The sequence below is a fragment of the Saccopteryx bilineata genome, chromosome 3 (genome assembly GCF_036850765.1).
Source record: "Saccopteryx bilineata isolate mSacBil1 chromosome 3, mSacBil1_pri_phased_curated, whole genome shotgun sequence".
Lineage (NCBI taxonomy): Eukaryota > Metazoa > Chordata > Mammalia > Chiroptera > Emballonuridae > Saccopteryx > Saccopteryx bilineata.
The window spans coordinates 16,304,157-16,328,233 of record NC_089492.1 but is presented as its reverse complement, the minus strand read 5'-3'; the positions used below and the strand labels follow the sequence as shown (position 1 = coordinate 16,328,233).

General features: G+C 41.0%; 1 protein-coding gene and 1 pseudogene across 3 annotated transcripts in view; both read left to right on the top strand.

Moving 5' to 3' along the window:
* COL14A1 (collagen type XIV alpha 1 chain) overlaps positions 1-24,077 on the top strand; it is a 210,668-nt gene that overhangs the window by 72,780 nt on the left and 113,811 nt on the right. For 2 of the 3 annotated variants that reach the window (XM_066265750.1, XM_066265752.1), the window contains exons 15-20: positions 5,836-5,962; positions 7,667-7,806; positions 8,979-9,111; positions 10,429-10,488; positions 12,073-12,224; positions 22,936-23,065. In XM_066265750.1, coding sequence (XP_066121847.1) covers positions 5,836-5,962; positions 7,667-7,806; positions 8,979-9,111; positions 10,429-10,488; positions 12,073-12,224; positions 22,936-23,065 — 742 coding nt within the window. The remainder of the gene's footprint in view (positions 1-5,835; positions 5,963-7,666; positions 7,807-8,978; positions 9,112-10,428; positions 10,489-12,072; positions 12,225-22,935; positions 23,066-24,077) is intronic. The other variant, XM_066265751.1, reaches the window with a different exon arrangement.
* On the top strand, positions 15,507-15,730 carry LOC136328466 (small integral membrane protein 15-like; annotated as a pseudogene).

Below are 24,077 nucleotides of genomic sequence, written 5' to 3'. Positions count from 1 at the left end.
CATGATCCCTCTAGCATGGTGGCTGTTGGGGACCTGGACGTTTTCGGTTGGCTCGGGAGTCCCAAACATGTGTTCAAAGAGACAGAGGCAGAAAAACAGCTACATGGAAGCTATGTCACCTACAGTTAACTGGCATCAGAAGTCAGAAGTCACAGACTGTTACCTCCATCACACTCCAGTGGTAGGAGACAGAACTAGGCCCTGATGTATTCAAGACAGAGTGGAACACAGGTCCCTTCCTCCAGCGGGAGGCATGTGGGATGGGAGATGTATGTCGATGTGGCCATCTTTGGAAAACACTGTCTCCCCATTGGACTGGGGTAGGTAAGTGTGTATCTTCATAGAAATAATAAGCTAGAAATAACGTGTGTTACCTAGTTTTTCCCTCTGCTTTTGAGTAAACTAGCATCTGAAAGACCCTAGTTAGATGCACTTAAATTGAAAACTGAATGCTTCAAATTTGGTATAGGTAGATCCTTTCATCTACTAGAACTTAACTAAAACCCATGGAGATATAGTAACCCATACTCAGTGATTAATACTTCAGAAATTCTTTTCCTGGCAATATGTTTTAGCAGAATAGTTAGCAAAGTTATTTTTATTATTTTTCCTTATCTTAGTCCAAGAAACTAAGACAAAGAAGGAAATCTGTTGGATTACCTCATTTCTGTTTTCTGACCAAATAAAGCAAGTAATTTCATATGGAGAGACAAACTTTTGCCCGTAATTAAATCCAATTATTATTTTTCAGAATGCACCATCATACAGGACATTGGGTAATGAATGGGCAATAATTACACATTTGCTAAAGATACAGAAATACAGCTCAATAGCTTTCATTAACTCTTTATAAATCCTAAGGCCAAATAATTCTGACAAAGTTGGGACCACGTGGACTAGTTGCTTTGCTTTTGAAAACATTAGTCTGAAATAGTAAAAGGACTGAAATAAAAACCACTGAGCTATCAGTGTCTCTTTGTTATCTGTGATAAATTACAAACTAACGGTTTGCAAATTCAGCCGTGTAGGAAGATCAGGCAGATAACAGCAATGAGTGAAGCATGCCATTAAACGTGTACAAATAGTCACATCTGCAAAGAATTACGCTTTCACCTCTTCTTCTTGAAACACGAGGCTAACCTGGATTATATTTCATATATTTTGTATCCCTATTTTGGGGGGATACAGAGGTAGAAGAAATTTGCCACTGAAAGAAAGACAGGAATTCAAGATTGATGGTAGATGAACATGGACAGTGGGTACAGTGACAGGGATGCTAGGTTGTGGTGGGGACAGACGTGCGGCGGAATGCCTACGTGTCCATCCAGTACTCGACCAGTGCCGGCTCCTGCTGGCTGCTTCTGCATAGGAAGCCAGGCAGGGGCTGCCCAAGCTCGTGACCCTTGACCTTGTGACCAGGGATTTCTATTTTTGTGTGAAGCTTACCAACTTAAAAACATTGACTCATTGAACAGCCAAAATAACACAACAAGCCATACTCACCAATAAATGCTTGTTCACTGCAGAGCATCTGTCTATGGTAATAATGTCATGTGTATATTTGTGAGTTATATTTATACATATAACTGCATCATAAAATTGTTTTTATTGAGGTATATTTGACATACATTTTTTAGTTTTAGGTATGCATTATCATGATTTGATATTTGTAGAACTGTAAAATGATCGCCACAATTGGTCCAGTTAACATTCATTTTAAAAAACTACAGTTGTGGCCTCTTAAAGTATTTTACATTATTTGCCTTTATGAAGAAAAGACCCCCCAGACTACTACATTTGTTGAGAAATACATGTCTTTTTTTGTTGTGTTTTTCAGTCTTGAGGATGCCTTTGGGACTTGCTATTTCTAATTTTTATTGTGCTGGGAAATTAGAAAAATATGTTTAATAAATCTGAATTTGGAATATAAGTAAATAGACGTTGAGTGAAAACTTGAGACAATTTCATTTGAGTAAAATACGTAAATAATGTGTAGATTTTGTAACATTTTCATTTTGACTGGTGTGTGCGTGTGTGTGTGTGTTCTCATTTCTTAACTTCTGGCCATGCAATTGAGACTAGGGTTTGTTCAACAAGTGTCTCTCATTTAAGTGAAATATTTTTTTGCCTAATTTTGGAATATATGATTTAACTCTCTCATATTTTGCTTTAACTTCAATTAATTTGAGCTTATATTTATAGACAATTTTACAATTGGGTTTTTAGGAAGTTTCCAAAACATTCTGGAATGAACTTTAAAATGCCCCAACTAAAATGCACTTAGTGCAACTGATTGGGGAAGCTCTGCTTTTGACTTGATTTCTGTTTTCCTCCTTTTCTTCTTCTTCCGCCCTTTGTGTCTTTTCTGCATTAGCCTTCTCCCCAACTTTTTGGAGACTAAAGAAGAAAATAAAACAGAGCACTTAAATGTCAGTGATGATGATGATGATGATGATGATGATGATGGCTGCTAACACATGTTGAGGGCTCACCCTGAGCCAGTCCCAGATCTGAGCTTTACAGTCAGCTCTTAGGGCAGTCCTCACAGAAAAATGCTGCCAGCGCATGACCTGTTGAACCAAGGACAGAAGCCATCTCGGAGAGCTTGTGCTGTGAAGGGACTCGGGGGAACGGGCAGACATGACTGAGACCTAACGCGCTGCTAGTTGAGTTTTATAAATGAAAGGCCGTACTCTGTAGACTCTGAGAAGCAAGCCCAGGGCCTGACAGCAGCGACTCAACAGTAGAGCCCAGAGCGGAGCTCAAGTCCCATGTTCCTCAAGGACTGTGTCTTTATCCTGCTCAGAATTAGGCTGGAGTTAAGCTTTTAGCCAGTCTGTTTGAAAAGTTATTCTCAAAGACACTTGCATAACGATGAGATCATGGCCATTTGTTATCATTTTCTCAAATTCTCCTACATCTTAAAACTATTACCAACAATACCAGATTCAGAACTTAGTGTATAAGTGATCAGTATATCTTAAACTAACAGAAAGCAATATGTAAACATAGTTTAGAAAAACACATCTTGAAGTCGTGGTTTTTTTATATAACCTTTTTTTTTTTTTAGAGAGGGAGGGAGGGAGAGAGAAATATTAATTTGTTGTTCCTCTTAGTTATGCATTCATTGGTTGAGTATTGTGTGTGCCCTGGCCGGGGATTGAACCCACAACCTTGGCTTATCAGAATGACGTTCTAACCAATGGACCTACCCAGCCTGGGCTTAAACTGATGTTTTAAATATGGATTTGTTTTTCCTATGAGTTCAAATAATGAAGTCAGATTGTTAATAGTGTTTCTGAGCATAGGATTAGAGTCTGAAACACTTGAATTGAAGTCCTGTGTACTAGCCGGGTTTACCTTGGGCAAATTCCTTAACTTTCTGGAGTCCCATTTTCCCCATCTTGAAATGAGGGGTAATAATTACCCACCCAACAAAGTTGCATAAAGATGAAGTGAACTAATAAATGTAAAGCTTGCACACAGTACTCAGAACCAGAGAAAATACTAAATGCTAAGAAAGACTTATAATATCAGGTCCAGATTCAGAAGAAGATGCTACATTTTTTTTTCAATCAACTATTGCTATTTAACTAATACTCCGGCTTAAATAACAGCCGATGATTATACAACCTGGCTGGGGTTCAGAAGGGACAGCTCGTCTCTGCTCCATGTGGTGTCAGCTGGGGTGACTCCTATACTCATGTGGGACTGTGACTGGGCCAGAACTTCCAAGATGACTTCATGTCCATGTCTGGCACTTCAGCTGAGGTGGCTAAAAAGGCTAGGGGTTGGCCTCCCTGTCCAACGAGACTGGTCACGGTCTCAAAAGGATAAAAATGGAAACTTCTCTGCAAGGTTGTCGCTCTGTTTTTGGACAATAGTTGATTTTTTTTTTTTTTTAGATATGTGTATGGTTTCTGGGTTGGCTCTCAGGTTAGATGAGCCCTTTATTATCTCTTTTTAAAAGGCTCTTTATTGCCTCCACTTTAATATTCACTTACTCTATTCATTCAAAAAAAATACAATTGAACATAGAGTGGCGAAAAAGCTAAACAACATTTTGCCCTCAAGGGCTTACGCTCTATGCAGGAGGTAAATAACAAGTACGTAAGGAAATGAAGTAATTTCAAGTTGCAGTTGCTCCTAGGGAGGGAACAAACAAGGACATTGTTAGAGAGTAAGAGTGCTGAGATGGGTGAAAAGAGAAACCCCCCTCTGAGGAGGTGAAATTTGAGCTCAGTACTGATAGGTAAAGAAAACCTAATTTTGAAAGACCTATGGAAATAGGACCCAGAATAAATGAATTACATGTGCAAAGGCCCTGAGGTCATAAAGACTTGGACCTGATGGAAGGTCAGTGTGGCTGGAGCCCAAAGGGCAGTTCAAGGTATGGTAGAAAAAAGGAGAGGTGCTCCAGATTATGCAAGGCCAAAAAGTAACAGCAAGGGGTCTGGTTTTGATTTGGAAGGCAATAGCTAGCTGGTGGACATTTAAAGTAGGAATGTGACACATTTAATATTTTAGTCAAGGTCACTTTGACTGCCATGAGCAAATACAGTGAGTTTAGTCACCTTTCCCTTAGCCTCAGATGGCATCAAGATCAGTGATTGATAGTATTAAAAACAACAGATATCTTAGTGATATTGCTCCAGATGTCTCTTGAAAACTTTTTTTTTTTTTTTAGTGAAAGGAGGGGAGGATTCACCTGGCAAGCCTAATAGGGGGTGATGCTCTGCCCATCTGGGGCCATTAGTCCATTGCTTGGCAATGAAGCCATTTTTAGTGCCTGAGGCAGAGGCCACAAAGCCATCCTCAGCTCCTGAGGCCAACTCACTTGAACCAATCAAGCCATGGCTGTTGGGGGGGGGGGTGCAGGGGGAGAGAGAGAGAGAAAAGGGAGAGGGGTAGAGAGGCAGATAGTCACTTCTCTCTTCCCTGACCAGGCAACGAACCTGGGACATCCACACACTGGTCCAGTGCTCTACTATTGAGCAACCAGCAGGACCTCTTGAAAACATTCTAAGTCAGATATTTTTTGGCAGAGGTAAATAGGTTCATTTCTTAAGTTCCAAAGAGTATCACTAGAGCAAGAGTGCCTTACTATAAGTATCTACCTTATAGGGGTTTTGTGAGTATTAGTTGAGACAATATATATAAAGCATTTAGGTGGGAGGTTCCTTTACTTGGTCTACTCTATGTCCCCTGTATATAACTCAGCAGCCCAAGACCCGGCCTCTCAAAGGTAAAGCTGTGTCTAGTCTTTGAGTCTGAAGATGACTTATCTCAGGGCTCTGTCTTCATCCTGCCTTATGTGCTCTAATGATAATGATACCTATGTTTCCTAAATATGTCTTCCTGTGAAAGATAAAGGAGAATTTCAAATATTTACTCTTACCCTGAATGTGACCCTGATTCTGCTCCTGCATCGTTACTTATCTAAGCATCTCTTCTAGGAGTTACTGTGTATTCCTTAGACACGGAGTCAGCAGAGCCCAGACAATGAAGCCAAAATCCAGCTGCTCCTAGCAGACCAGTCTGGAAACATTGTATTTATATTAACATTGTAAATTGTGTGCATTTTATTTTCCATATCATTAATAAATGTAAATAATATTGAAGCCCTGAGAATTAACAGATAAGTAATTTATTTAACAGTATAAGATTAGAAATGTGTGTCTGTAAACTGACTGTTTTTATAATTCAGTAATTATTTTTGCAGTGCTTATAGCTCTGCTGCCGGCCAAGTGAACTCCAAGTGAAATAATAAAATTATTTCTGTTTCCAGCATTTGGGAGTATCTGATATAGCTATTATGCCTTCTCCCCTCTGCAGGTTGAAGTGGATCCTATTACTACCTTCCCTCTGAAGGGCTTGACACCGCTCACAGAGTACACTATTGCCATCTTCTCCATCTATGACGAAGGGCAGTCAGAGCCCCTCACTGGAGTTTTTACTACAGGTAGGCAAACCTTGTTATGGTTTGAAAATTTCTGAAAGCAACACTGTAGAAGCCACAGAATGGAGTAGCTTCTTCAATTGTGATTTTAAAGAGATTGCATTTGAATTTTTGTTCATTTTATATTATTATTGACAAACCAACCATTAGGTGGTTGGAATGCCTACTAGCTAATTATTGTCTATCCAAGCAAGGGAAAGAGAGAAAAAGATCATTGAAATTCAAAAGGTCTCAATTAAATGAAAGTGTACATTGTTCTCTTCCCTACCTCACATTGTTTCTTTTGTTCTATCGGTGTAAAATTTTCACAATTTTCTTGCATTCCTCTGTGTGGCTATTACATTCAACTTCTAAAATTGCTGATGTCCAAAAGTTTTTGACCTACAAAATGAGTTTTATACTAACTATTTAACCTAATATATCAGTTTATAGCTAATAATGTATTTTCATGCAGCCTAAAAAGTAATACAGCAATATGGGATATTTTATGTGCTAAAATAAAAAATGAGGCGTGAATGCATTATTTTTCTTTTCTACAAGAACTCTGTAGTCACCTGATAAATGTAAAAGCCTTTTTGCCTCCTAGTGGCTGCAATTCTACTGTTTTCTTTCTGAACCTAATCAGGTTGCACATGGAAACAAATTTAACAAAGTAAAAAGGTAACTCAGAGACAGATGAGAATTAAGCCAGACTGAGACATCACGTCCACCAGGAAAACCTGAGTCGTTTCGCAAAACCCCGTGAGAGCTAACTCCGGCTGAAATCCTCCCAGTGTCCTGTCTTGACACGGGATGAACCCACAATACAGTGTACAGACGGTGTGTTGTGGAATTGTGCACCTGAAACCTGTATAATTTTGTTAACCACTGTCACTCCAATATATTCTATTTAAAAGAGAGTTTTCAGAATCTCTGATTCCAGATAAGAAAAGTATTTCATTGACAAGCTCTTTGAGGTGTAGTTGGATGTTATTCCCTCTGTTGTTCATCCCAGATGTACATACACAGTGAAGTAATGGAAGGTCTGGTATGTTTCACCTCTGATGGGCGCCCTACATACAAGATGAAAAGAATGAAGTCCTTCCCTGAGGCTCAGCCTATTCCTAGAGAGTGCTCTGGGCATGCAAGTGAACAAAGCCATGGGGAGTACAGTCAGTGATGTTGCAGTGACTGTGTGTGGTGTCCGGCGGATGCTGGAGGTGTTGGGGAACACAATAAAGTATATAACTGTCTAACCACTGTGCTGTACACCTGAAGCCAATACAAAATAATGTTGAAGGTAGACTGTAATAGAAAAAAAAAATTTTAAATCAAGTGCATAAAGCTAAAAAAGGACATTTTTCAGGTTTCTAGGCAACCATTTTGTTAATGTCCTCAAAGTACTGGGAAAATATTATCTTTGTAAAATAATGAGTATGGCACGCTTATATTTTTTATGGTTAATGAAAAGAGCCAAATAGACAACCTAGGTGTCCTGGAAATTACTGGCAAACTGGTAAAACCTGCTGTGTCCAAGTCTTCCTGTTTTATACTGTGGGAAACAGAAATGTCAGGAAGACACACTGGACTGATGGGTGCGCCCCCCTGGGCTTCCATTCCCAAAGCAAGCGATTCCTCAGAGGGGTCCTTCTCCTCCCCTGGCCCCCAGGGGTGCTGGCTTCCTGGCCTTCTCAATTTGCTCACAAAATCTCCTTCCTTGGCTCACAGAGGAAGTTCCAGCCCAGCAATACCTGGAAATCGATGAGGTGACGGCAGACAGTTTCAGAGTGACCTGGCATCCCCTCTCGGCGGACGAAGGGCAGCACAAGCTCATGTGGATTCCAGTCTATGGTGGGAAGACTGAAGAAGTGAGTTGAAAGAAATAGACTGGAAATTAACCTGGAGCATTTTGTCTGGAAGCGAATACCCACTGCGGCATTTGAGTTGGTCTTCCCTTTAAAACCGAAGGAGAATCCCAGTAGTATTTTGCACAGCGTGGAGTTTTACGAATGTCAAATCATATGATCTGAAAGGCACTTTTGCTAGTGCTTTAGTAACGTATTTTATATCTTTTCAGATTTGTTGACTTTCCTCAGTGACATTTAATAGAACTTCTAAATGCTGCTTTTTACGATGTTTATATTACTCAATTGCAGAGGGAATTGAAAGGAATAAAGTCTCTGGGTTTTGTTGTTATTGGGTTTTTTTTATACTTTTCTGAAGTCAGAAGCAGGGAGGTAGAGAGACAGACTCCCACATGTGTCCGACCGACATCCATTCAGAATTCCCACCAGGGGGCGATACTCTGCCCATCTGGGCTGTTGCTCCATTGCAACTGGAGCCATTCTAGTGCCTGAGGCAGAGGTCATGGAGCCATCCTCAATGCCTGGGCCAACTTTGCTCCAATGGAGCCTTGGCTGCAGGAGGGGAAGAGAGAGATAAAGGAGAGTGGGATGAGTGGAGAAGCAGATGGGTGCTTTTCCTGTGTGCCCTGGCCGGGAATCGAACCCAGGACTTCCACATGCCAGGTCGACACTCTACCACTGAGCCAACCAGAAAGGGCAATTCTTTGGTTTGACTTTAAAATTGAATCAATGACTCTAGAGTTCTTTATGCTTAGGTTTTTTGTTGTTGTTTTGTTTTCTTTTTAAGTGAGAGAGAGATAGGGACAGACAGGAAGGGAGAACGATGAGAAGCATCAACTCATAGTTGCAACACCTTAGTTGTTCATTGATTGCTTTCTCACATGTGCCTTAACTAGAGGAATGACCTTGGCTCAAGCCAGCAACCATGGGGTCATGTCTATGATCCCACACTCAAGGCAGATGAGCCTGCACTCAAGCTGGTGACCTTAGGGTTTAGAACCTGGGTCCTCAGTGTCCCAGGTCAATGCTCTATCCACTGAGCAACCGCCTGGTCAGGCTATGCTTAGTTGTTTCTTGCTTATACTTAGGGCAACATTTTTTCTTTCTTTTTTTCCCTTAACTCTCTCCTCTGTTATTCAAGTAAGCCCAGCTACTAAACACTGCATGCTTTTCAGGTTGTCCTAAAAGAAGATCAAGACTCCCATGTTATCAAAGGCCTGGAGCCCGGCACTGAGTATGAGGTCTCACTGTTGGCTGTCCTGGACGATGGAAGTGAGAGTGAGGTGGTGACTGCTGTCGGGACCACGCGTAAGTCTTGCTCTGGCCAAGGTGGACATCAGCTCCCACCATCCCACACCCTCTTCACCCCAACAGGTTTCTGTCCATCAGCCTTCTCCTGGGCTACAGAGGCTTTGAGATCTCTTTGTCCCTCCAAATTCTTCATGTATCTTTACCTTTAATGAAATCAATATGTGAAGCATCTTTGTATCTTAAGCTATTATCACCACAAAGGCTGGGACCGCATCTATTTATTCACCATTATATCTCCTGTACTTAGCATAGCACTTGGCATATTTTAACCGTGCATTAAATGTTGCATGCATGCATGCATGGATGAAATAATTTATAAATGAATAAATAAATGAACAAACAAATAAACCAGGGGAAACATGTCCACAAAGAAATTTATGGACTCTCCCAAGTTGATCTTGGTTCCAAGAATTATGTACAAAATTCACTTGCTGATTCATTCATCCCTTCATTTTTTAAGTATGAGGTATTAAATGCATATTAAGTTTTCTTTGATTGGGTTCCCTGGAATCAGAGTCTGAAGCAGAAAATTGCATCCAGAAGGTTTATTCAAGAGTGTTGTTGGGAGATACATCTGTAAGGAAGTAAGGCTGGCCGGATGGGGCACAGACAGAAGGTGAAAATGAGACCTCAGCTAATGCTCTTAGGAGTTCTAGACCTGGGATGACCCTTCTGAGTTGTCCCAAACTGAATCAAAGATGCTGGGCCTGTGTATCCCCACCCCGCCCATCACTGGAAGTGGGCCATCCCCTGACAGAGTCTCTGACCTCAGGCACGACAGATCCCAGAGCTCGGAGCAATTCGGTATTCCAGAAGCTGGTGGGGGAGTATGCTGACCCTGGAGAGGGGATGTTGGTGGAACGCCACACAGGTGCTCCATCCACTGGTTGCCCAGGGTGGGTACAAGAAACAGAGGTGCACTTCCGTTGTCCTCCTGGGTGGCCTTTTTGGCAGAGCTTTCACAACTGGATCTACAGTTCCGTGTCATTTCTTTGAAATACCATGGCTTTGCCTCATTCACGGCAACCGGGAGGCCTCACAGTTTTACAGGTGCAATTCACCTGTTTATATGAAGGCCGGTATCTGTGATAAGGAATGCTAGCTTCTTTGGGTGTTAGTTCCTTGTCTGCAGAATAGACCCCATGTCTGCCCTATTTGCAGCTCACTTCTTTGCTCTTGCTACCATAGCCAGGATTGTTGTGAGAAGCGAGTGAGATAATAGAGGTGAAATTTTCTTTGGAAACTATAAAATACTCTACACAAATATATAGTTATTATTATTACAGAACTTTAAAGCAATACGTACTTTTTTAGTTGACAGCGTTTGGACGGAACCAGCTACAACCATAGTACCTACCAGACCTGTGACGTCAGGTAAGGACAGCTAAAAGCCTGTTTACCTATAAGAAAAGTTTGATATAAACTGAAGGTATGTTATCCCGGTTTATTTATTTAATGTCGTTAAAATTAGGAAGAGGGCATGCCAGTTCAAATCTCATGCCTCTCAGGACATCTCAACCTCTTCTTACCCCGAAATACTAACAGGTCCTCTAGTCTACTCATCTCACTGTTACATCTCTCTGCCTCTTCCATCTTTGTTTTGGGTTCCCATTTAATCTTTCAGAGGATGTTAGCCTAGCAAGCCCACCTAGAATCTCTGTCCTCCTCGAAATCTCAATAACTTCTTCTGTTGTCCTCTGTTGACAATTATTCATATCATGGTTTCCTTGCATATTTGTGGGTATCTGTGACCTGGCTGGTCTCTTGGTCTTTCTATATCAGTTGTTTTCTCTCTCTCTCAGCTTAACTTCTCTCTCCATTATAATATACCTCCCAACTAACTGTCACAGTCAACTAGGTAAAATACAAGTTTGATGGTATTTATTCCTCTAACTAATGTCTGGGGTTTTCTGTTATTCATTCATTCACTGATGTATTTTTTTCTTCAGTTAATCTTTATTGATCCTTTCTTTGTTACCCTAAACCTCTTTATCATAACACTCAAGATTCTGATTGGGTCCTGCTTCTCTTCCTGGTCTCCAACCATATTTTTCATGCTTTCTCCATTTCTCTCTGCCATCCAGCACTCCTGGTCCTGAAGGTAAGATCTTGTTGCCTCCTGTTCCTACTGCCTGGTACCCTATGTCACTTTCCTGGCTCCTCTGTGACACTTTCACTGTTTTTATCAACTGTTAATCACAGTCTATCCCAATGGCCTAAAGGAGTCTGACACACAGGAGAAGCTCAGTGAACGCTGACTGAATAAATGAATGAAGAAAAGAAAGTTAGCAGAAATGGACAGAACGAAAAGAAGTCAGCACAAAAGGGAGATAGAAAAATGGGACAAATGAGGAGGCAGTCACCTTGGAAGATGGGAAAGAATGCGTCAGAGAGTACAGGGGGAAGGAGCTTGGACAGACATCAGAGAGAGGATAATCAACATGTTGGGGGTGAATAGATACAGGCAGCCATGGTGAGATATTTGTGCTTAAGAAACACGCAGAAAGCCGAAATGGGGGAACAGGTGAACGGGGGGGTGTTGGATGCTGGATCGCACGCACACTGAGGCTGACCACAACTGGTCCACCAGATCTGTTTCTCCCACAGAGCACTGGTGTGAGGTTCTCGTGAGCATGCTCTACGGTGGGATCCCCTTTGGGTTTTCTAGTCTAAGGGCTCCTCCCGGTTCCTTTTCCTAGTGTGTATGCAGAGCTGGTAGTTTTGAGGTGTCCATGGTCTCACCTTGTCAGCATCTCTTAAATTTATTTTTATTTGCTACTGGTAGGAATCATGGCTCGCCATTAACTACTAAAACTAAGTTGTTCTTCTTCATGTGGGTCTATGTTAGAGAAACACATTAAGTGATACTTGTTGTCATGTCTACAAATGGTCTCTGTAGCTAATTTTGGAAAATGATGAGTTAAAAATTCTTTTAATACTTGGTTGTGTTTATTCCAGTTTTCCGGACAGGAATCAGAAACCTGGTTGTAGATGATGAAACAACTTCTAGCCTGCGGGTAAAATGGGATATTTCAGACAGCAGTGTGCAGCAGTTCAGGGTGACCTACCTGACCGCTCAAGGGGACCCTGCGGAAGAAGTGGTAGGAACGGTCTGTACGCATACAGCTGGTTGGAAACTCTGAGGCTGCTTGACTAACAAAGCTAACAAGGCTGTCTGCAGAGACTGATGATGCAAGCTTTCTCTACTGCTACTTGGTGACTTCTACCATCTCCCTAAACTGATGCTTTCATTTAATCCAAACTTAAATACTAGTCTCTTGATGACCTTTCTAGCCCCATAACTTGCTCCACATACAATCTGCTACAAATTGATGAAGCCTCTGAACCTTGTTTTTTATAATTTATTTTTTATTTATTTTTTAAAATTTATTCATTTTAGAGAGGAGAGGGAGAGAGAGAGAGAGAGAGAGAGAGAGAGAGAGAGAGAGGAGAGACAGAGAGAGAGAAGGGGGGAGGAGCTGGAAGCATCAACTCCCATATGTGCCTTGACCAGGTAAGCCCAGGGTTTCGAACTGGTGACCTCAGCATTTCCAGGTCGACGCTTTATCCACTGCGCCACCACAGGTCAGGCTGAACCTTGTTTTTGGGTTGTTTCTGCTGCCTTGACAGCATCTTAGAGCACCAAAGCAAAGTCAGGTCATAAATAGGCCATTAGACACTGATCTCTGTGTATGTATATGTAAAACTTTATTGACCTTGGGAATCTGATAACTTTTTAAGCAAAGCATATACAAGAATAATCTTTTTTATGTAGTTGAAGTATTCCTAATAAAATGTCATCCCTTAACAGTTATATTTTTCATTGACATCAACTCATTTTGAACAGATTTATAGTCATTTGTAATTTATTCTTAATCATGAGCATCTCTCGGGATTTAGTTTTTCGTGTGTTGAGTTTTTTAAAGTTGTACCATCTATATTTGGGGTTTTTTATGTTGGAAACCTGGCTACTTCTTAATCATGGCTTCCTGTTTCTTAATTTATCCTGCATCATTCCTTTTAGTCTAGAACCTGAAGATTGTTTCCAAGCTATGCTTCTTATCCAGAGCTGATAGCTAGTTTGCATCCAAAAGATATTTTTCCCTTCAATTTCTTTTTATCATGGAACATACTTTCTTTAGCTTCATTACTTTCTTTTCTTTTTTCTTTTCTTTTTTAATTCAGTGAGAGGAGGGGAGGCAGAAAGACAGACTCCTGCATGTGCCCGGACTGGGATACACCCAGCAAGCCCAGTAGGGGGTGTTGCTCCATTGCTCTAACTGAGCTTTTCTTAGCGCCTAAGGCGGAGACCATGGAGCCATCCTTAGCACCCAGGGCCAACTTGCTCCAATTGAGCCATGGCTGCAGGAGAGTAAAAGAGAGAGAGAGAGAGAGAGAGAAGAGAGAGGAGGAGGGGTGGGGAAGCAGGTAAGCGCTTCTCCTGTGTGCCCTGACTGGGAATCAAACCCAGGACATCTACATGCTGGGCCGATGCTCCATCACTGAGCCAACTGGCCGGGCTCATACTTACATTTCTTTCTGTGCATCATGTTTGGCCATTCTAGGAAAGAAGTCTCTAAATTCATTATTGCTTAAGGATAATATCATTAACCTTCCTTTTTCTTCCCTACTTATAGGGCCTTTGATGAAAAATTACTTTTATTTATGTTCTTATCTAAACAATTATTTGAGCTCAGAATCCTGTCAGGATAGTGCTTTATTTCAGGCCAATAGAGGAATCCTTACGGAACACAATGATAATCCTAGAATAGCCACATCTCCTGTCAATAGCCACAGGGTCTATGAAATTGGTCTGGGGGTACTTTTGGAAAGCTAATGAACACTTAAACAACGCAGGTTAAATTATAAATTAACTCAGGCCATAGATTTCAAATGATCCATGGGTTGGAAACTTTAAAACAATTAAAAATGTGCTTAGCAATGATAACTAAAGGTATCATTTGGGTGTTTTATTTTCTCCTGTTATTGCCCTCATATTTTAATTTAGTTCCTAAAAACGAGACCCCAAAAAAGTTCCAAGAATGAGAGTTTTGTTTCTTGGGTTTTGTTTCTACTCTTTCCAAGAGACACATTAAGCTTCTTGTTTGATTATTCTTGCTAATTTGGAAAGAGTAACAATTTAATCTCACGCATGCACTTGTAAACTATGCAAGGTAAAATAATAATAATATTTTCTTTGGGTTGTCCCTAGATAATTTCCCTTTGGTGGCTTTTCATTTCACACTGTTTATTTCAAAACACTTGGACAACCTCAATGATGGAAAAAGAGATCAAAAGTCTTAAAGCACGTGTGCCCAGTTAAACAAACCCATAAAGAGAATGAAAAATATTGATAAATTGGGTAGTGATTATTTACTGTACAGAACTGCTTTCACTATGCAGAAGAAAGTACTCTAGAAGTCTCTGACTATCAAGTACTCTTTATGAAGTTTAATTAAGTTGGATTTGTACACACCTACTTTAAAGTCGGGCAGGCATATCTTCAGGGTCTCAATTGAGAATAAATTGGGAATCCATATCTCTGTGTTTTATAAAGTGTTACTGCTATACATGTGGAACGTATTGTTATTGGAGACAGAAAGTGGGTGCATCCTCAGATTTATATTATAAAACCTAGGCAGGACAGACAGTAGCAGACCTCTATGAAAATCCAAGGGCCTTGACTTCCTAGACACCAAAGAAATATCTTAAAATAATGATACGTGGCAGGGAGAGAGAGATGGTTAAAATATACTATAAAAGTGATCAAGGAAATGTGTCTGGATATGCAAAATGCCTCTTGCCATCTTTCTAAGTTTTCCCTAACTATAAAAGCTTATTAAATTTACTTCAGGAAATGACAAGATACGGTATTAAGGTTGGAGAATAGTGTATGTATATAAGATTGTAAACCAAAGTCAAGCTTTAATATATATATAACAAAGGTAATGAAACTTGCTTTTCCAGTTGAGGGGGCATATTAATATATTTTCTAAGCATAATCAAATCTACCAAATAATTGCCAATAAAGAGCTTTCAAACTCTTAGAAGTAGATGCACCTGTCACATGTTTTATGAGGATTGACTTTCAACTCAGCTCTGACTTACGGAGGAGTGGCAATGACATTGCCCTGAATTTTGTTGTCAGGGGTGGGAGGTCTCACACTTCTGTCTTTGTGAAAGGCTAATCAGGATTCTAGACTTCTCTAGAAACTAGATGTCAAAATCTATAACCGTGACCTGAATTGCAACTTATAAAAAAAAAAAAACGTTCTGGAGCAAGGGTTCTGCGTGTGACTCCGTCTCCCACAAGGTAAATTCAAAGATTAAGATTAATTTCTGCCTTCCTGTTTCTGGCCTGGTGCCCCCCCCCTCCCATGACCACTATAAAAATGTTTGATCTAAAAGCTTGGGCTGAATATGTTGTGGAATGGGCAGCAAAGACCCATACGGCTTCCTTACCACAGTCATCTTGGCCCTTACTCCATCGTTTCTAGCGAGCGCTGTCCTGTCCTGGAAATCGGCCAAGATGATTGAGCCCAGGGCAAAGGAGCAAAAGAAAAAACAAAAACGTCAAGAAAATATTGCAAAAGCTAAGTGACTGGAAAAGGACTGAAGGACTGAAGAGGCTCTGCACCAGAGGAAGCTCATCTGGGAAATTATGTCGCTTTGGAAGGACCCACTGAGGTTCCTTTTCTGGATTTATGACAGTATTTAGTAAACGAAGCCTGAGCGTATGGAAGAATCATGCTAGGTCTGACCTCTACTGTAGCAACTTTTAGGCTTTAGTATAGAAGTCTGCTGACAGTTATTATAAATGGGCATTTATTATGCCACACATTCTTTCTAACTGACTTTAGTCATTTGCCATTTTGCAGCTTATATCCTGAAATGTTAACATCCTATGGAGAAAAAAATGACTTCAGACTATGAACTTTATTCAAATATTGGCTCAGAATGGGGTCCTGTTCTAGACAAAGAAAACTAAAAATGAGATTTGTCCTTATGACAAAAGTGTGCTTTGGCTTCAAAGAGATACAGTGTATTCATTACTTTTTTTTTTTTTCGTTATTGCTTATTTCTTAGAATCATTTCTGGCTTTCTCAAAAGCAAAGTATTATTAATCAATGAGTACTTTAATTTTATGCAATTTTCTTCATTTTTGCCTTTGAGATGCTATTAATTATTAGATATTCTGCCTTTTTAAGTCTAATTTTATAAAAAATTATCTTATTGCCCTGGCCGGTTGGCTCAGTGGTAGAGCGTCGGCCTGGTGTGCAGAGGTCCCGGGTTCGATTCCCAGCCAGGGCACACAGGAGAAGCACCCATTTGCTTCTCCGCCCCTCCCCGTCTCCTTCCTCTCTGTCTCTCTCTTCCCCTCCCGCAGCCAAGGCTCCATTGGAGCAAAGATGGCCCAGGCGCTGGAGATGGCTCCTTGGCCTCTGCCCCAGGCGCTAGAGTGGCTCTGGTCGCGACAGAGTGACGCCCCGGAGGGGCAGAGCATCGCCCCCTGGTGGGCAAAGCGTTGCCCCCTAGTGGGCATGCTGGGTGGATCCCGGTCGGGCGCATGCGGGAGTCTGTCTGACTGTCTCTCCCCGTTTTAAGCTTCATAAAAATACAAAAAAAAAAATTGTCTTATTGTCTTGACTATATAGAAGACCACCTACTGGATAGAACAGTTTTTGTACTTACAAATACTGCCAGTTACTTAAAGATGACTTCTTGAACAGCATAATGCTATGATTTAAAGCTTGCAGTAAAAATGCCAAACCAGCCTGACCAGGCAGTGAGGCAGTGGATAGAGCGTCGGACTGGGATGCAGAAGGACCCAGGTTCGAGACCCCGAGGTCGCCAGCTTAAGCGCGGGCTCATCTGGTTTGAGCAAGGCTCACCAGCTTGAGCCCAAGGTCGCTGGCTCGAGCAAGGGGTCACTCAGTCTGCTGAAGGCCTGTGGTCAAGGCACATATGAGAAAGCAATCAATGAACAACTAAGGTATCACAACGCACAACGAAAAACTAATGATTGATGCTTCTCATCTCTCCGTTCCTGTCTGTCTGTTCCTATCTGTCCTTTTCTCTGACTCTCTCTCTCTCTGTGTCTTTTAAAAAAAAAAAAAAAAAAGCCAAACCATGTAGTTTTTTGGAACCAGTTTATTCTTACTTGTGCTAAGTAGAAGTGTGAGGTAAAGTAGTTAAAACATCTTATCTGATAATTTGCTGATTATATAGATACTATTACTTTATATTCCATTGTTTTAACTCATGTGGCAGTGATGTCCTACAATTTTTGGTCAAGCTCGTGTTGAAAATTAAAATTTCATATTTCTTTTAAAGAACTCTTAAATAGTAAGTCATATTTTATAAGTGGTAAAGAAAGGCTTAACATTTTGTTTGGCATAATAATTGGGTGAAAAAGATAAATTATGTCAAAATGAGTATGTGTTGTAATTAGAAATAAAAAGCTAAAGGATATTAACTTCAGTTAAATATAACTGGAACTTTTTACTATGAAACATGGTTTTTATAAAGTCATGGTCCAATAATTTTTCTTGCTGTCGGTATCTAATAGCTTATTAACATGTTCCTCATCTCTGGTAATGAATTTTAAATCACAGAAATTGTCCAACAGCTTTAATTTAAAAATGATGTTGAAATAAATTTGGTACTTTTTTATAAAAAAAAAAAAAGATTAAGATTAAGCTTTTGAAATGTTTATAGGAATTGGACAGTGTTGTAACATCCAAGAACATGATCATTTTCCTAGCAATTGTTTTCTTGTGTTTCATGAGAGTATTAGTCTTCAGTGGATGGGAGTTAAAAGCAGAGCACCAACACCACCTAATTCATTACCGCAGATAGCGTGAGAATCTCTGCCCGGAAACAGAAGGAAATGAAAGGAATCCTCTTCTACGGAGGGAACGGCTTTCTGGGTGGAACCCAGGCTGCTCTGAAGAGCTTTGGCCAATAACAGAGCCAGATGTGAAGCCGCATTTCTGACAAAAATTAAAAACACGAAGCTCACTGGTTAGATTTGCATCTCACTCGGACCATGAGCACCTTTGACAGATTTTTTTTTTATAAACAAAACCACCATCTGCTACGATCTCCAGCATCTGGTTTTGTAAAAGGCCCCTCTTTACCTCGCTTGTTGCAAACAAGCAGAAGGAACTTTGCATACCCGAGAGGAGAGTTGCGTTTTATTCCTGGGAATGATTACACTGCGGAACAAAATTTTTGTTGCATCCACGAGAACACTTGTTCTTACCTAACTCGAGTGTGCTGATCACAAATCTGACATTAGTTTTTCTCTGTAAACTACAGGTTTTTGTTTTTTTTTTTGCAATTCAAGATTTTAGGTTTTTATCTTATTGTAAAATTTTCAACATTTAGTTTAACACAATGAAGTAGAATGTCTTCTTGAGCATCATCTTTGTGAAACTATAATATTTTATATAATGCGGTAAATATACTAATACACTAAAAGATATGATTGCATCAGAATTTGTCTACAATTTCAAAATAGAACATATTAAAACACTTATCTTAATCAGAAAATTTGCACAAAACTTATTTAAATTCAATTCAGGAAAAAAATTTGCATTAGTAGCTCTTGCGTTTGTGTACTTGTTGAGGACAATCTCGTTTCATGCTCCAGCAGTAAGTATGATGATGTCTGCTCATCACTAACAGCTCCAAGATTTTCGGGAAACATATCAAGGTGACTGTTCAGGAAGTGAATCTTAACGCTCATGTTTCATCCAATGTCATGGAAAGCCAACAGCATCCTTTGAACCAGAAGTTCATAGTTTTCTGGTTTTTTGTTGCCATGGAAGTTCTTTGTAACTGCCACAAAAGACTGCCAAGCTGCTTTCTTCTCCTTATTCATCTTCCTGGCAAATTCTTCATCACATATGAGGGTTCAAATTTGAGGCCCATTGAATATACCTGCTTTTATCTTCTCGAAAGACAAGACAGGAAAAGCAGAAATAATATGTTGAAAGCATTTACTTTCTCTATTCAAAGCCTGAACAAACTGCTTCATGAAGCCAAGTTTGATGTGAAGTGGGTGAAAAATGATCCTGTCTCGATTAACTACAGGTTCATTCACAATATTCTGCATCCCTACTTCCAGAGCTTCGTGTTTCGGCCGCTCCTTCTGTGTCCAGTGTTTCTCCCGTGCTCAGCTGTCCCACAAACACAGAAAGCAAGGACACTTTGTGAAACCTCTCTGTAGTCCTAGCAGGAAATATACCATTTTAAGATCCATACAAATGATCCAGTTATGCTCCTCATACTTCAGAAAGTCGAGGACAATTTTTATGTCATTATAATCTCCTCACAGATGAGTTGAATAACCAATTGGAACCACTGTATAAACATTACCGTTGTGGGCCCCTGGCCAGTTGGCTCAGTGGTAGAGCTTCAGCCTGGCGTGCAGAAGTCCCAGGTTCAATTCCCAGCCAGGGCACACAGCAGAAGCGCCCATCTGCTTCTCCACCCCTCCCCCTCTCCTTCCTCTCTGTCTCTCTCTTCCCCTCCTGCAGCCGAGGCTCCATTGGAGCAAAGATGGCCCGGGCACTGGGGATGGCTCCTTGGCCTCTGCCCCAGGTGCTAAAGTGGCTCTGGTCGCGGCAGAGCGATGCCCCGGAGGGGCAGAGCATCACCCCCTGGTGGGCAGAGCGTTGCCCCCTGGTGGGCGTGCCAGGTGGATCCCGGTCGGGCGCATGCGGGAGTCTGTCTGACTGTCTCTTCCCATTTCTAGCTTCAGAAAAATGCAAAAAAAACAAAAACAAAAACAAAAAAAAAACAACAAAAAAACATTACCGTTGTGTAGGAGAACACATTTCAGACTCTGTTTAGAGCTGTCAAGAAATAGCTGCCATTCTGTTGCACTGTAAGTGGTAACACCTAGCTGGCTGGGAAGACTACTGATATCATGACAGTAAACGAAGTGTTTGTCTTCAGGAAAAAAGTCCACAAAACTTTGTTCACGCTTCCTGAAATGGGATACTTTAGCTGACCGGTGAAGTACATTCTTTTCTTGAAGCCTGGAGGCTAATAACTCACTGCTTTCTTTGATAGGTCCTAATCTCTTACTAAATCATTCAATTCAGGTTGGCTAAACTGCTGAGGGGTTAATGACTGCTTGACATCAGAAGAAGACCCTTCACATTCTACAACCATTTCCTCATGCATCTTATCAAAATACACTTGATCACCGTGTTCACTTTCTTTGTCCTTAGAAGAAATAAAACCATTGAAAACTGGAACCGGGAGTGTCTCAGAGTGTGGGATAGGTCGTATTGTTGAAGGAATATTAGGATATGTGATCATATGCCGTTTTTTCTTGCTGATGCCCTTTGTATGGATCAATCACTGCTGTGGTCCTTAGGTTCATGCCAAACCATGGGAATACCAAAAGGCATTCCTTTGTGTTTTCTTTTTGTCCAGTCACAAAACATTTCCTCACAATTATGACACACAATATGAGGAGCCCTATTCCTGTCTTGATCGCCAAGGGGAACTTGAAAATAGGCAATATACACACGTGTCACAAGTGATGAAATATTGCGCCTTTGATGTTGACGTGTGTAACAGCCACATATATAACAGAAGGTGTCGGGAGTATTCTTACATTTACACCTACTCGAAGAAGCCATGATTCAATCTTAAAACAAAATAAGAGGATGTTTTTATCAGATAATATTTTTTTACATTTAAAAACAACTACAATTATGTAAAAGTGATGTTTATAAAACATTAATTGCCTTGTGGTTATGTTTAATCCAAGGGTCATTGCCCTTCAACTCCAATTTAAAAACCAATTCACATCTGACCTGTGGTGGCGCAGTGGATAAAGCGTCGACCTGGAAATGCTGAGGTCGCCGGTTCGAAACCCTGGGCTTGCCTGGTCAAGGCACATATGGGAGTTGATGCTTCCAGCTCCTCCCCCACTTCTCTCTCTCTGTCTCTCCTCTCTCTCTCTCTCTCTCTCTCTCTCCCCCTCTCCACTCTAAAATAAATAAAAAATAAAAAATAAAATAAATAAATAAATAAATAAAAACCAATGCATGCCATTAACTGTAACAAAAAGAAAATTGCATAAAAACTAGATCAGATCATGCACCAAAAAACAGATTTCAGATTTGGAATCAGTGATGCAGAAATATATAGAAACAGTTCTAAAACTACATGCAACAAAAAAATGAAAAAGAATTTTTTTCCCCAGTGTTATCATTAGGGTATAGACGTGCAATTATAAACCACAGCAACTACCTCCTGGCAAGCTATGTGGCTAAATGCTTCCTCCAAAATGGCCCTACTGCTTTTCAGAATTACACAGTTGAAATTTGATTGATTCCAATAGCATGTGTTTCTCAGTTTAAGGGAAGACATTATTTAAGGACCATCAGCATGGGTGGTTTGCTAAGCAAACCGCTCGGAACGAAAGCCCAGGTTCTGTGGTCCAGCCGAGTTTTATTTAAAAGCAACACCCCGAAGGAAGCTATGTCGATGGGGTAACAATGCACGTGAGGGTAACCACAATTCTTCCTTTACGTATCTCTTAACACCAGGGTAACCTAACTTGTTCTAGAGGAAAGCATGCTCTTTATAAAGAAACGTCCCTCCCAGGACCACATGAGTGCAATCCTGTGTATTTCAGTGTCCCTTTCCACTGAGGAGTGAAGTCGTATTAATCGAATACAAAATAATCTAATTCAGACTTCTTTTTTCCATATATATATATATATATATTTTTTTTTTTAAAGCATTGTTTTTAGAGCTTAGCAATATCTTAGCAACAGCTGCTTCTGGGTTCAACTCGAGGCTTTCTGGGGCTCATTCCATGATTTATAGGTCCCTTCTCTCATCCAAAAGGAGTGCAGCACTTTGCCTGCTGGCATTTGCATCGAAAAGCAACTCCAGCTGTCCCGGTCTTGTGACTGCCTTAAACGCCTTTGGGTCAGTTCTTACATCCCAGCATTTTCCAGCCCTGATTAAGTTCCTTAAATGGCCCAAGATGTGTCAGCATCTGACTGCTGGAGTCCAGGCAGAAAAGGTTTGTGGTTTCTGCATTGAAAACATGTGGCTTTCCCGGCCCACGGACTTACTCTAGGGCGGCCAGTGTTCGTCCTGCTGAGCCACACGGTGCGGTGCGGTGATGCTCCTGCCACGTGCACCCCACGCCTGCACTTCATTTCCTGCAGCCCTCCAGATGGAGGGGTGGTGTGATGTCAGAATGAGGACGGTATCTCCTTTTAAGAAATAAGAAAGCTGCCACGTGTTTTAGTGTTACCAGTCAATGTGTTTCAATGCGGAAAACTTGAATTGGATTGCCTGTGTGGTTCCGCTATTCTTGGCTAGCTAGCATCATACTTTTCTGAAATGCTGAAGTTAGATTATCTCAGAAAGGGCAAAGAATGAAAGGTGAATTTTCAAGAGGATACTTTATGTAGAATCAGACAGGGTAAGCAAGCCAGGTTCTAGAATGAACACTCCGGAGCTATGAGTGCCCACTTTCCAAATAGATGATTACTGTCTCTTCTGGATACTTGGCAAGTGCTAAAAAGCTATGAGGGAAGACCATTCCTCAGAGCCAAAAAGCTTTACATTTAAACCTTCCATGTCAGCGATTATAAACCAAGGGTTACTGTGAGGGCAGTTTCAGAGAGGAATGCTTTTGCATGGATGCTTTCTCTTCTCATTACTCTCCAAACCCATCTTGCTTCTGATCATTTCAACGTGTCTATGGTCCTGCTCCATTAGACCGGTGGGAACAGAGATCTTACTAAGACCACTGCCCTTTGCTTTTCTGAGCAGATCATGGTGCCTGGGACCCAGAACAATCTCCTTTTGAAACCTCTGCTTTCCAATACCGAATACAAAGTCACGGTGACTCCCATCTACAACGACGGCGAAGGCGTCAGTGTCTCTGCCCCTGGAAAGACCTGTGAGTGGAGCTTTCCTCCTGTGGATGCTATCTGACTAATCAATCAAAAATGCTTGCCCTCTTGTAATTCACCCTGAAAAACTCAAAGTACCGTGTTGAAAAAAAAGCAAAAGAGATTTGGGGTTTGAATGCTGTCTTCACACATTCAAGCTGTGTTACTTTGGGCAAGTTGCTTAACTGTTCTGGGCTTCAGTTTTCTTGTCTGTAAAAGCTAAGGTTTAAGAGCAACTATAGCTTACTTCTTCAGCGTCTAATTTATCACAAGCTCCGTTGATGCTCCAAAATACATTCTACGTCCCTGTCCACTTCATCTTCATCTAACTGTTTCCCCTCAATCCAAGTCACACACACACTCGATCTCACTAAAATGAGCAATGAGTACTTGAATGCTTATGGAGTCTTTCTGCTTCTCACAGCAGCCTAGGGGACTTTCCAAACATAAATGATGTCATGTCGTGCCTCTGTTTGAAGTCTCCTAATGGCTTTCCATTGTACTCAGGATAAAATCCAACATTCTTCCCAAGACCCTACAAGGCCCTATATGATCTGCACCCTCCCATCCCTGTAACCTCACCTCCTAACAATTACCCCAGACATACTTTCTTTTCTGCTCTTCACTGGACGTTTGTAGGTTGTTTATGCCATACGACCTGTGCATTAGCTAGTTTTTCCGAGTGGAATAGCACTTCGCAGATGTTTGCTTTTTTTTTTTTAACTTTTTCTTGTTATTTTGGTCTTAGCGGAATGTCATCTCCCCATACTTTTCAGACCATCCATGCGAAGTAGCTCCCACTTTCCATGATACCATCCTGCTGTGTCGTGTTTTGTTTTGCTCACGGCATGGCACTACCCACTGTCTGATATTTTCTTGTTTACTCATGTCTTTGCTCACTGGGTGTCACTCATCCCTGGAAGGCAGCACCACGCAAGCCCAGGACCTCATCTGTACTGTTTATCTCTCTGCATGCCAAACTCCTACAACACAGAGGCGTCCTCACGAAATTGTTGGTTT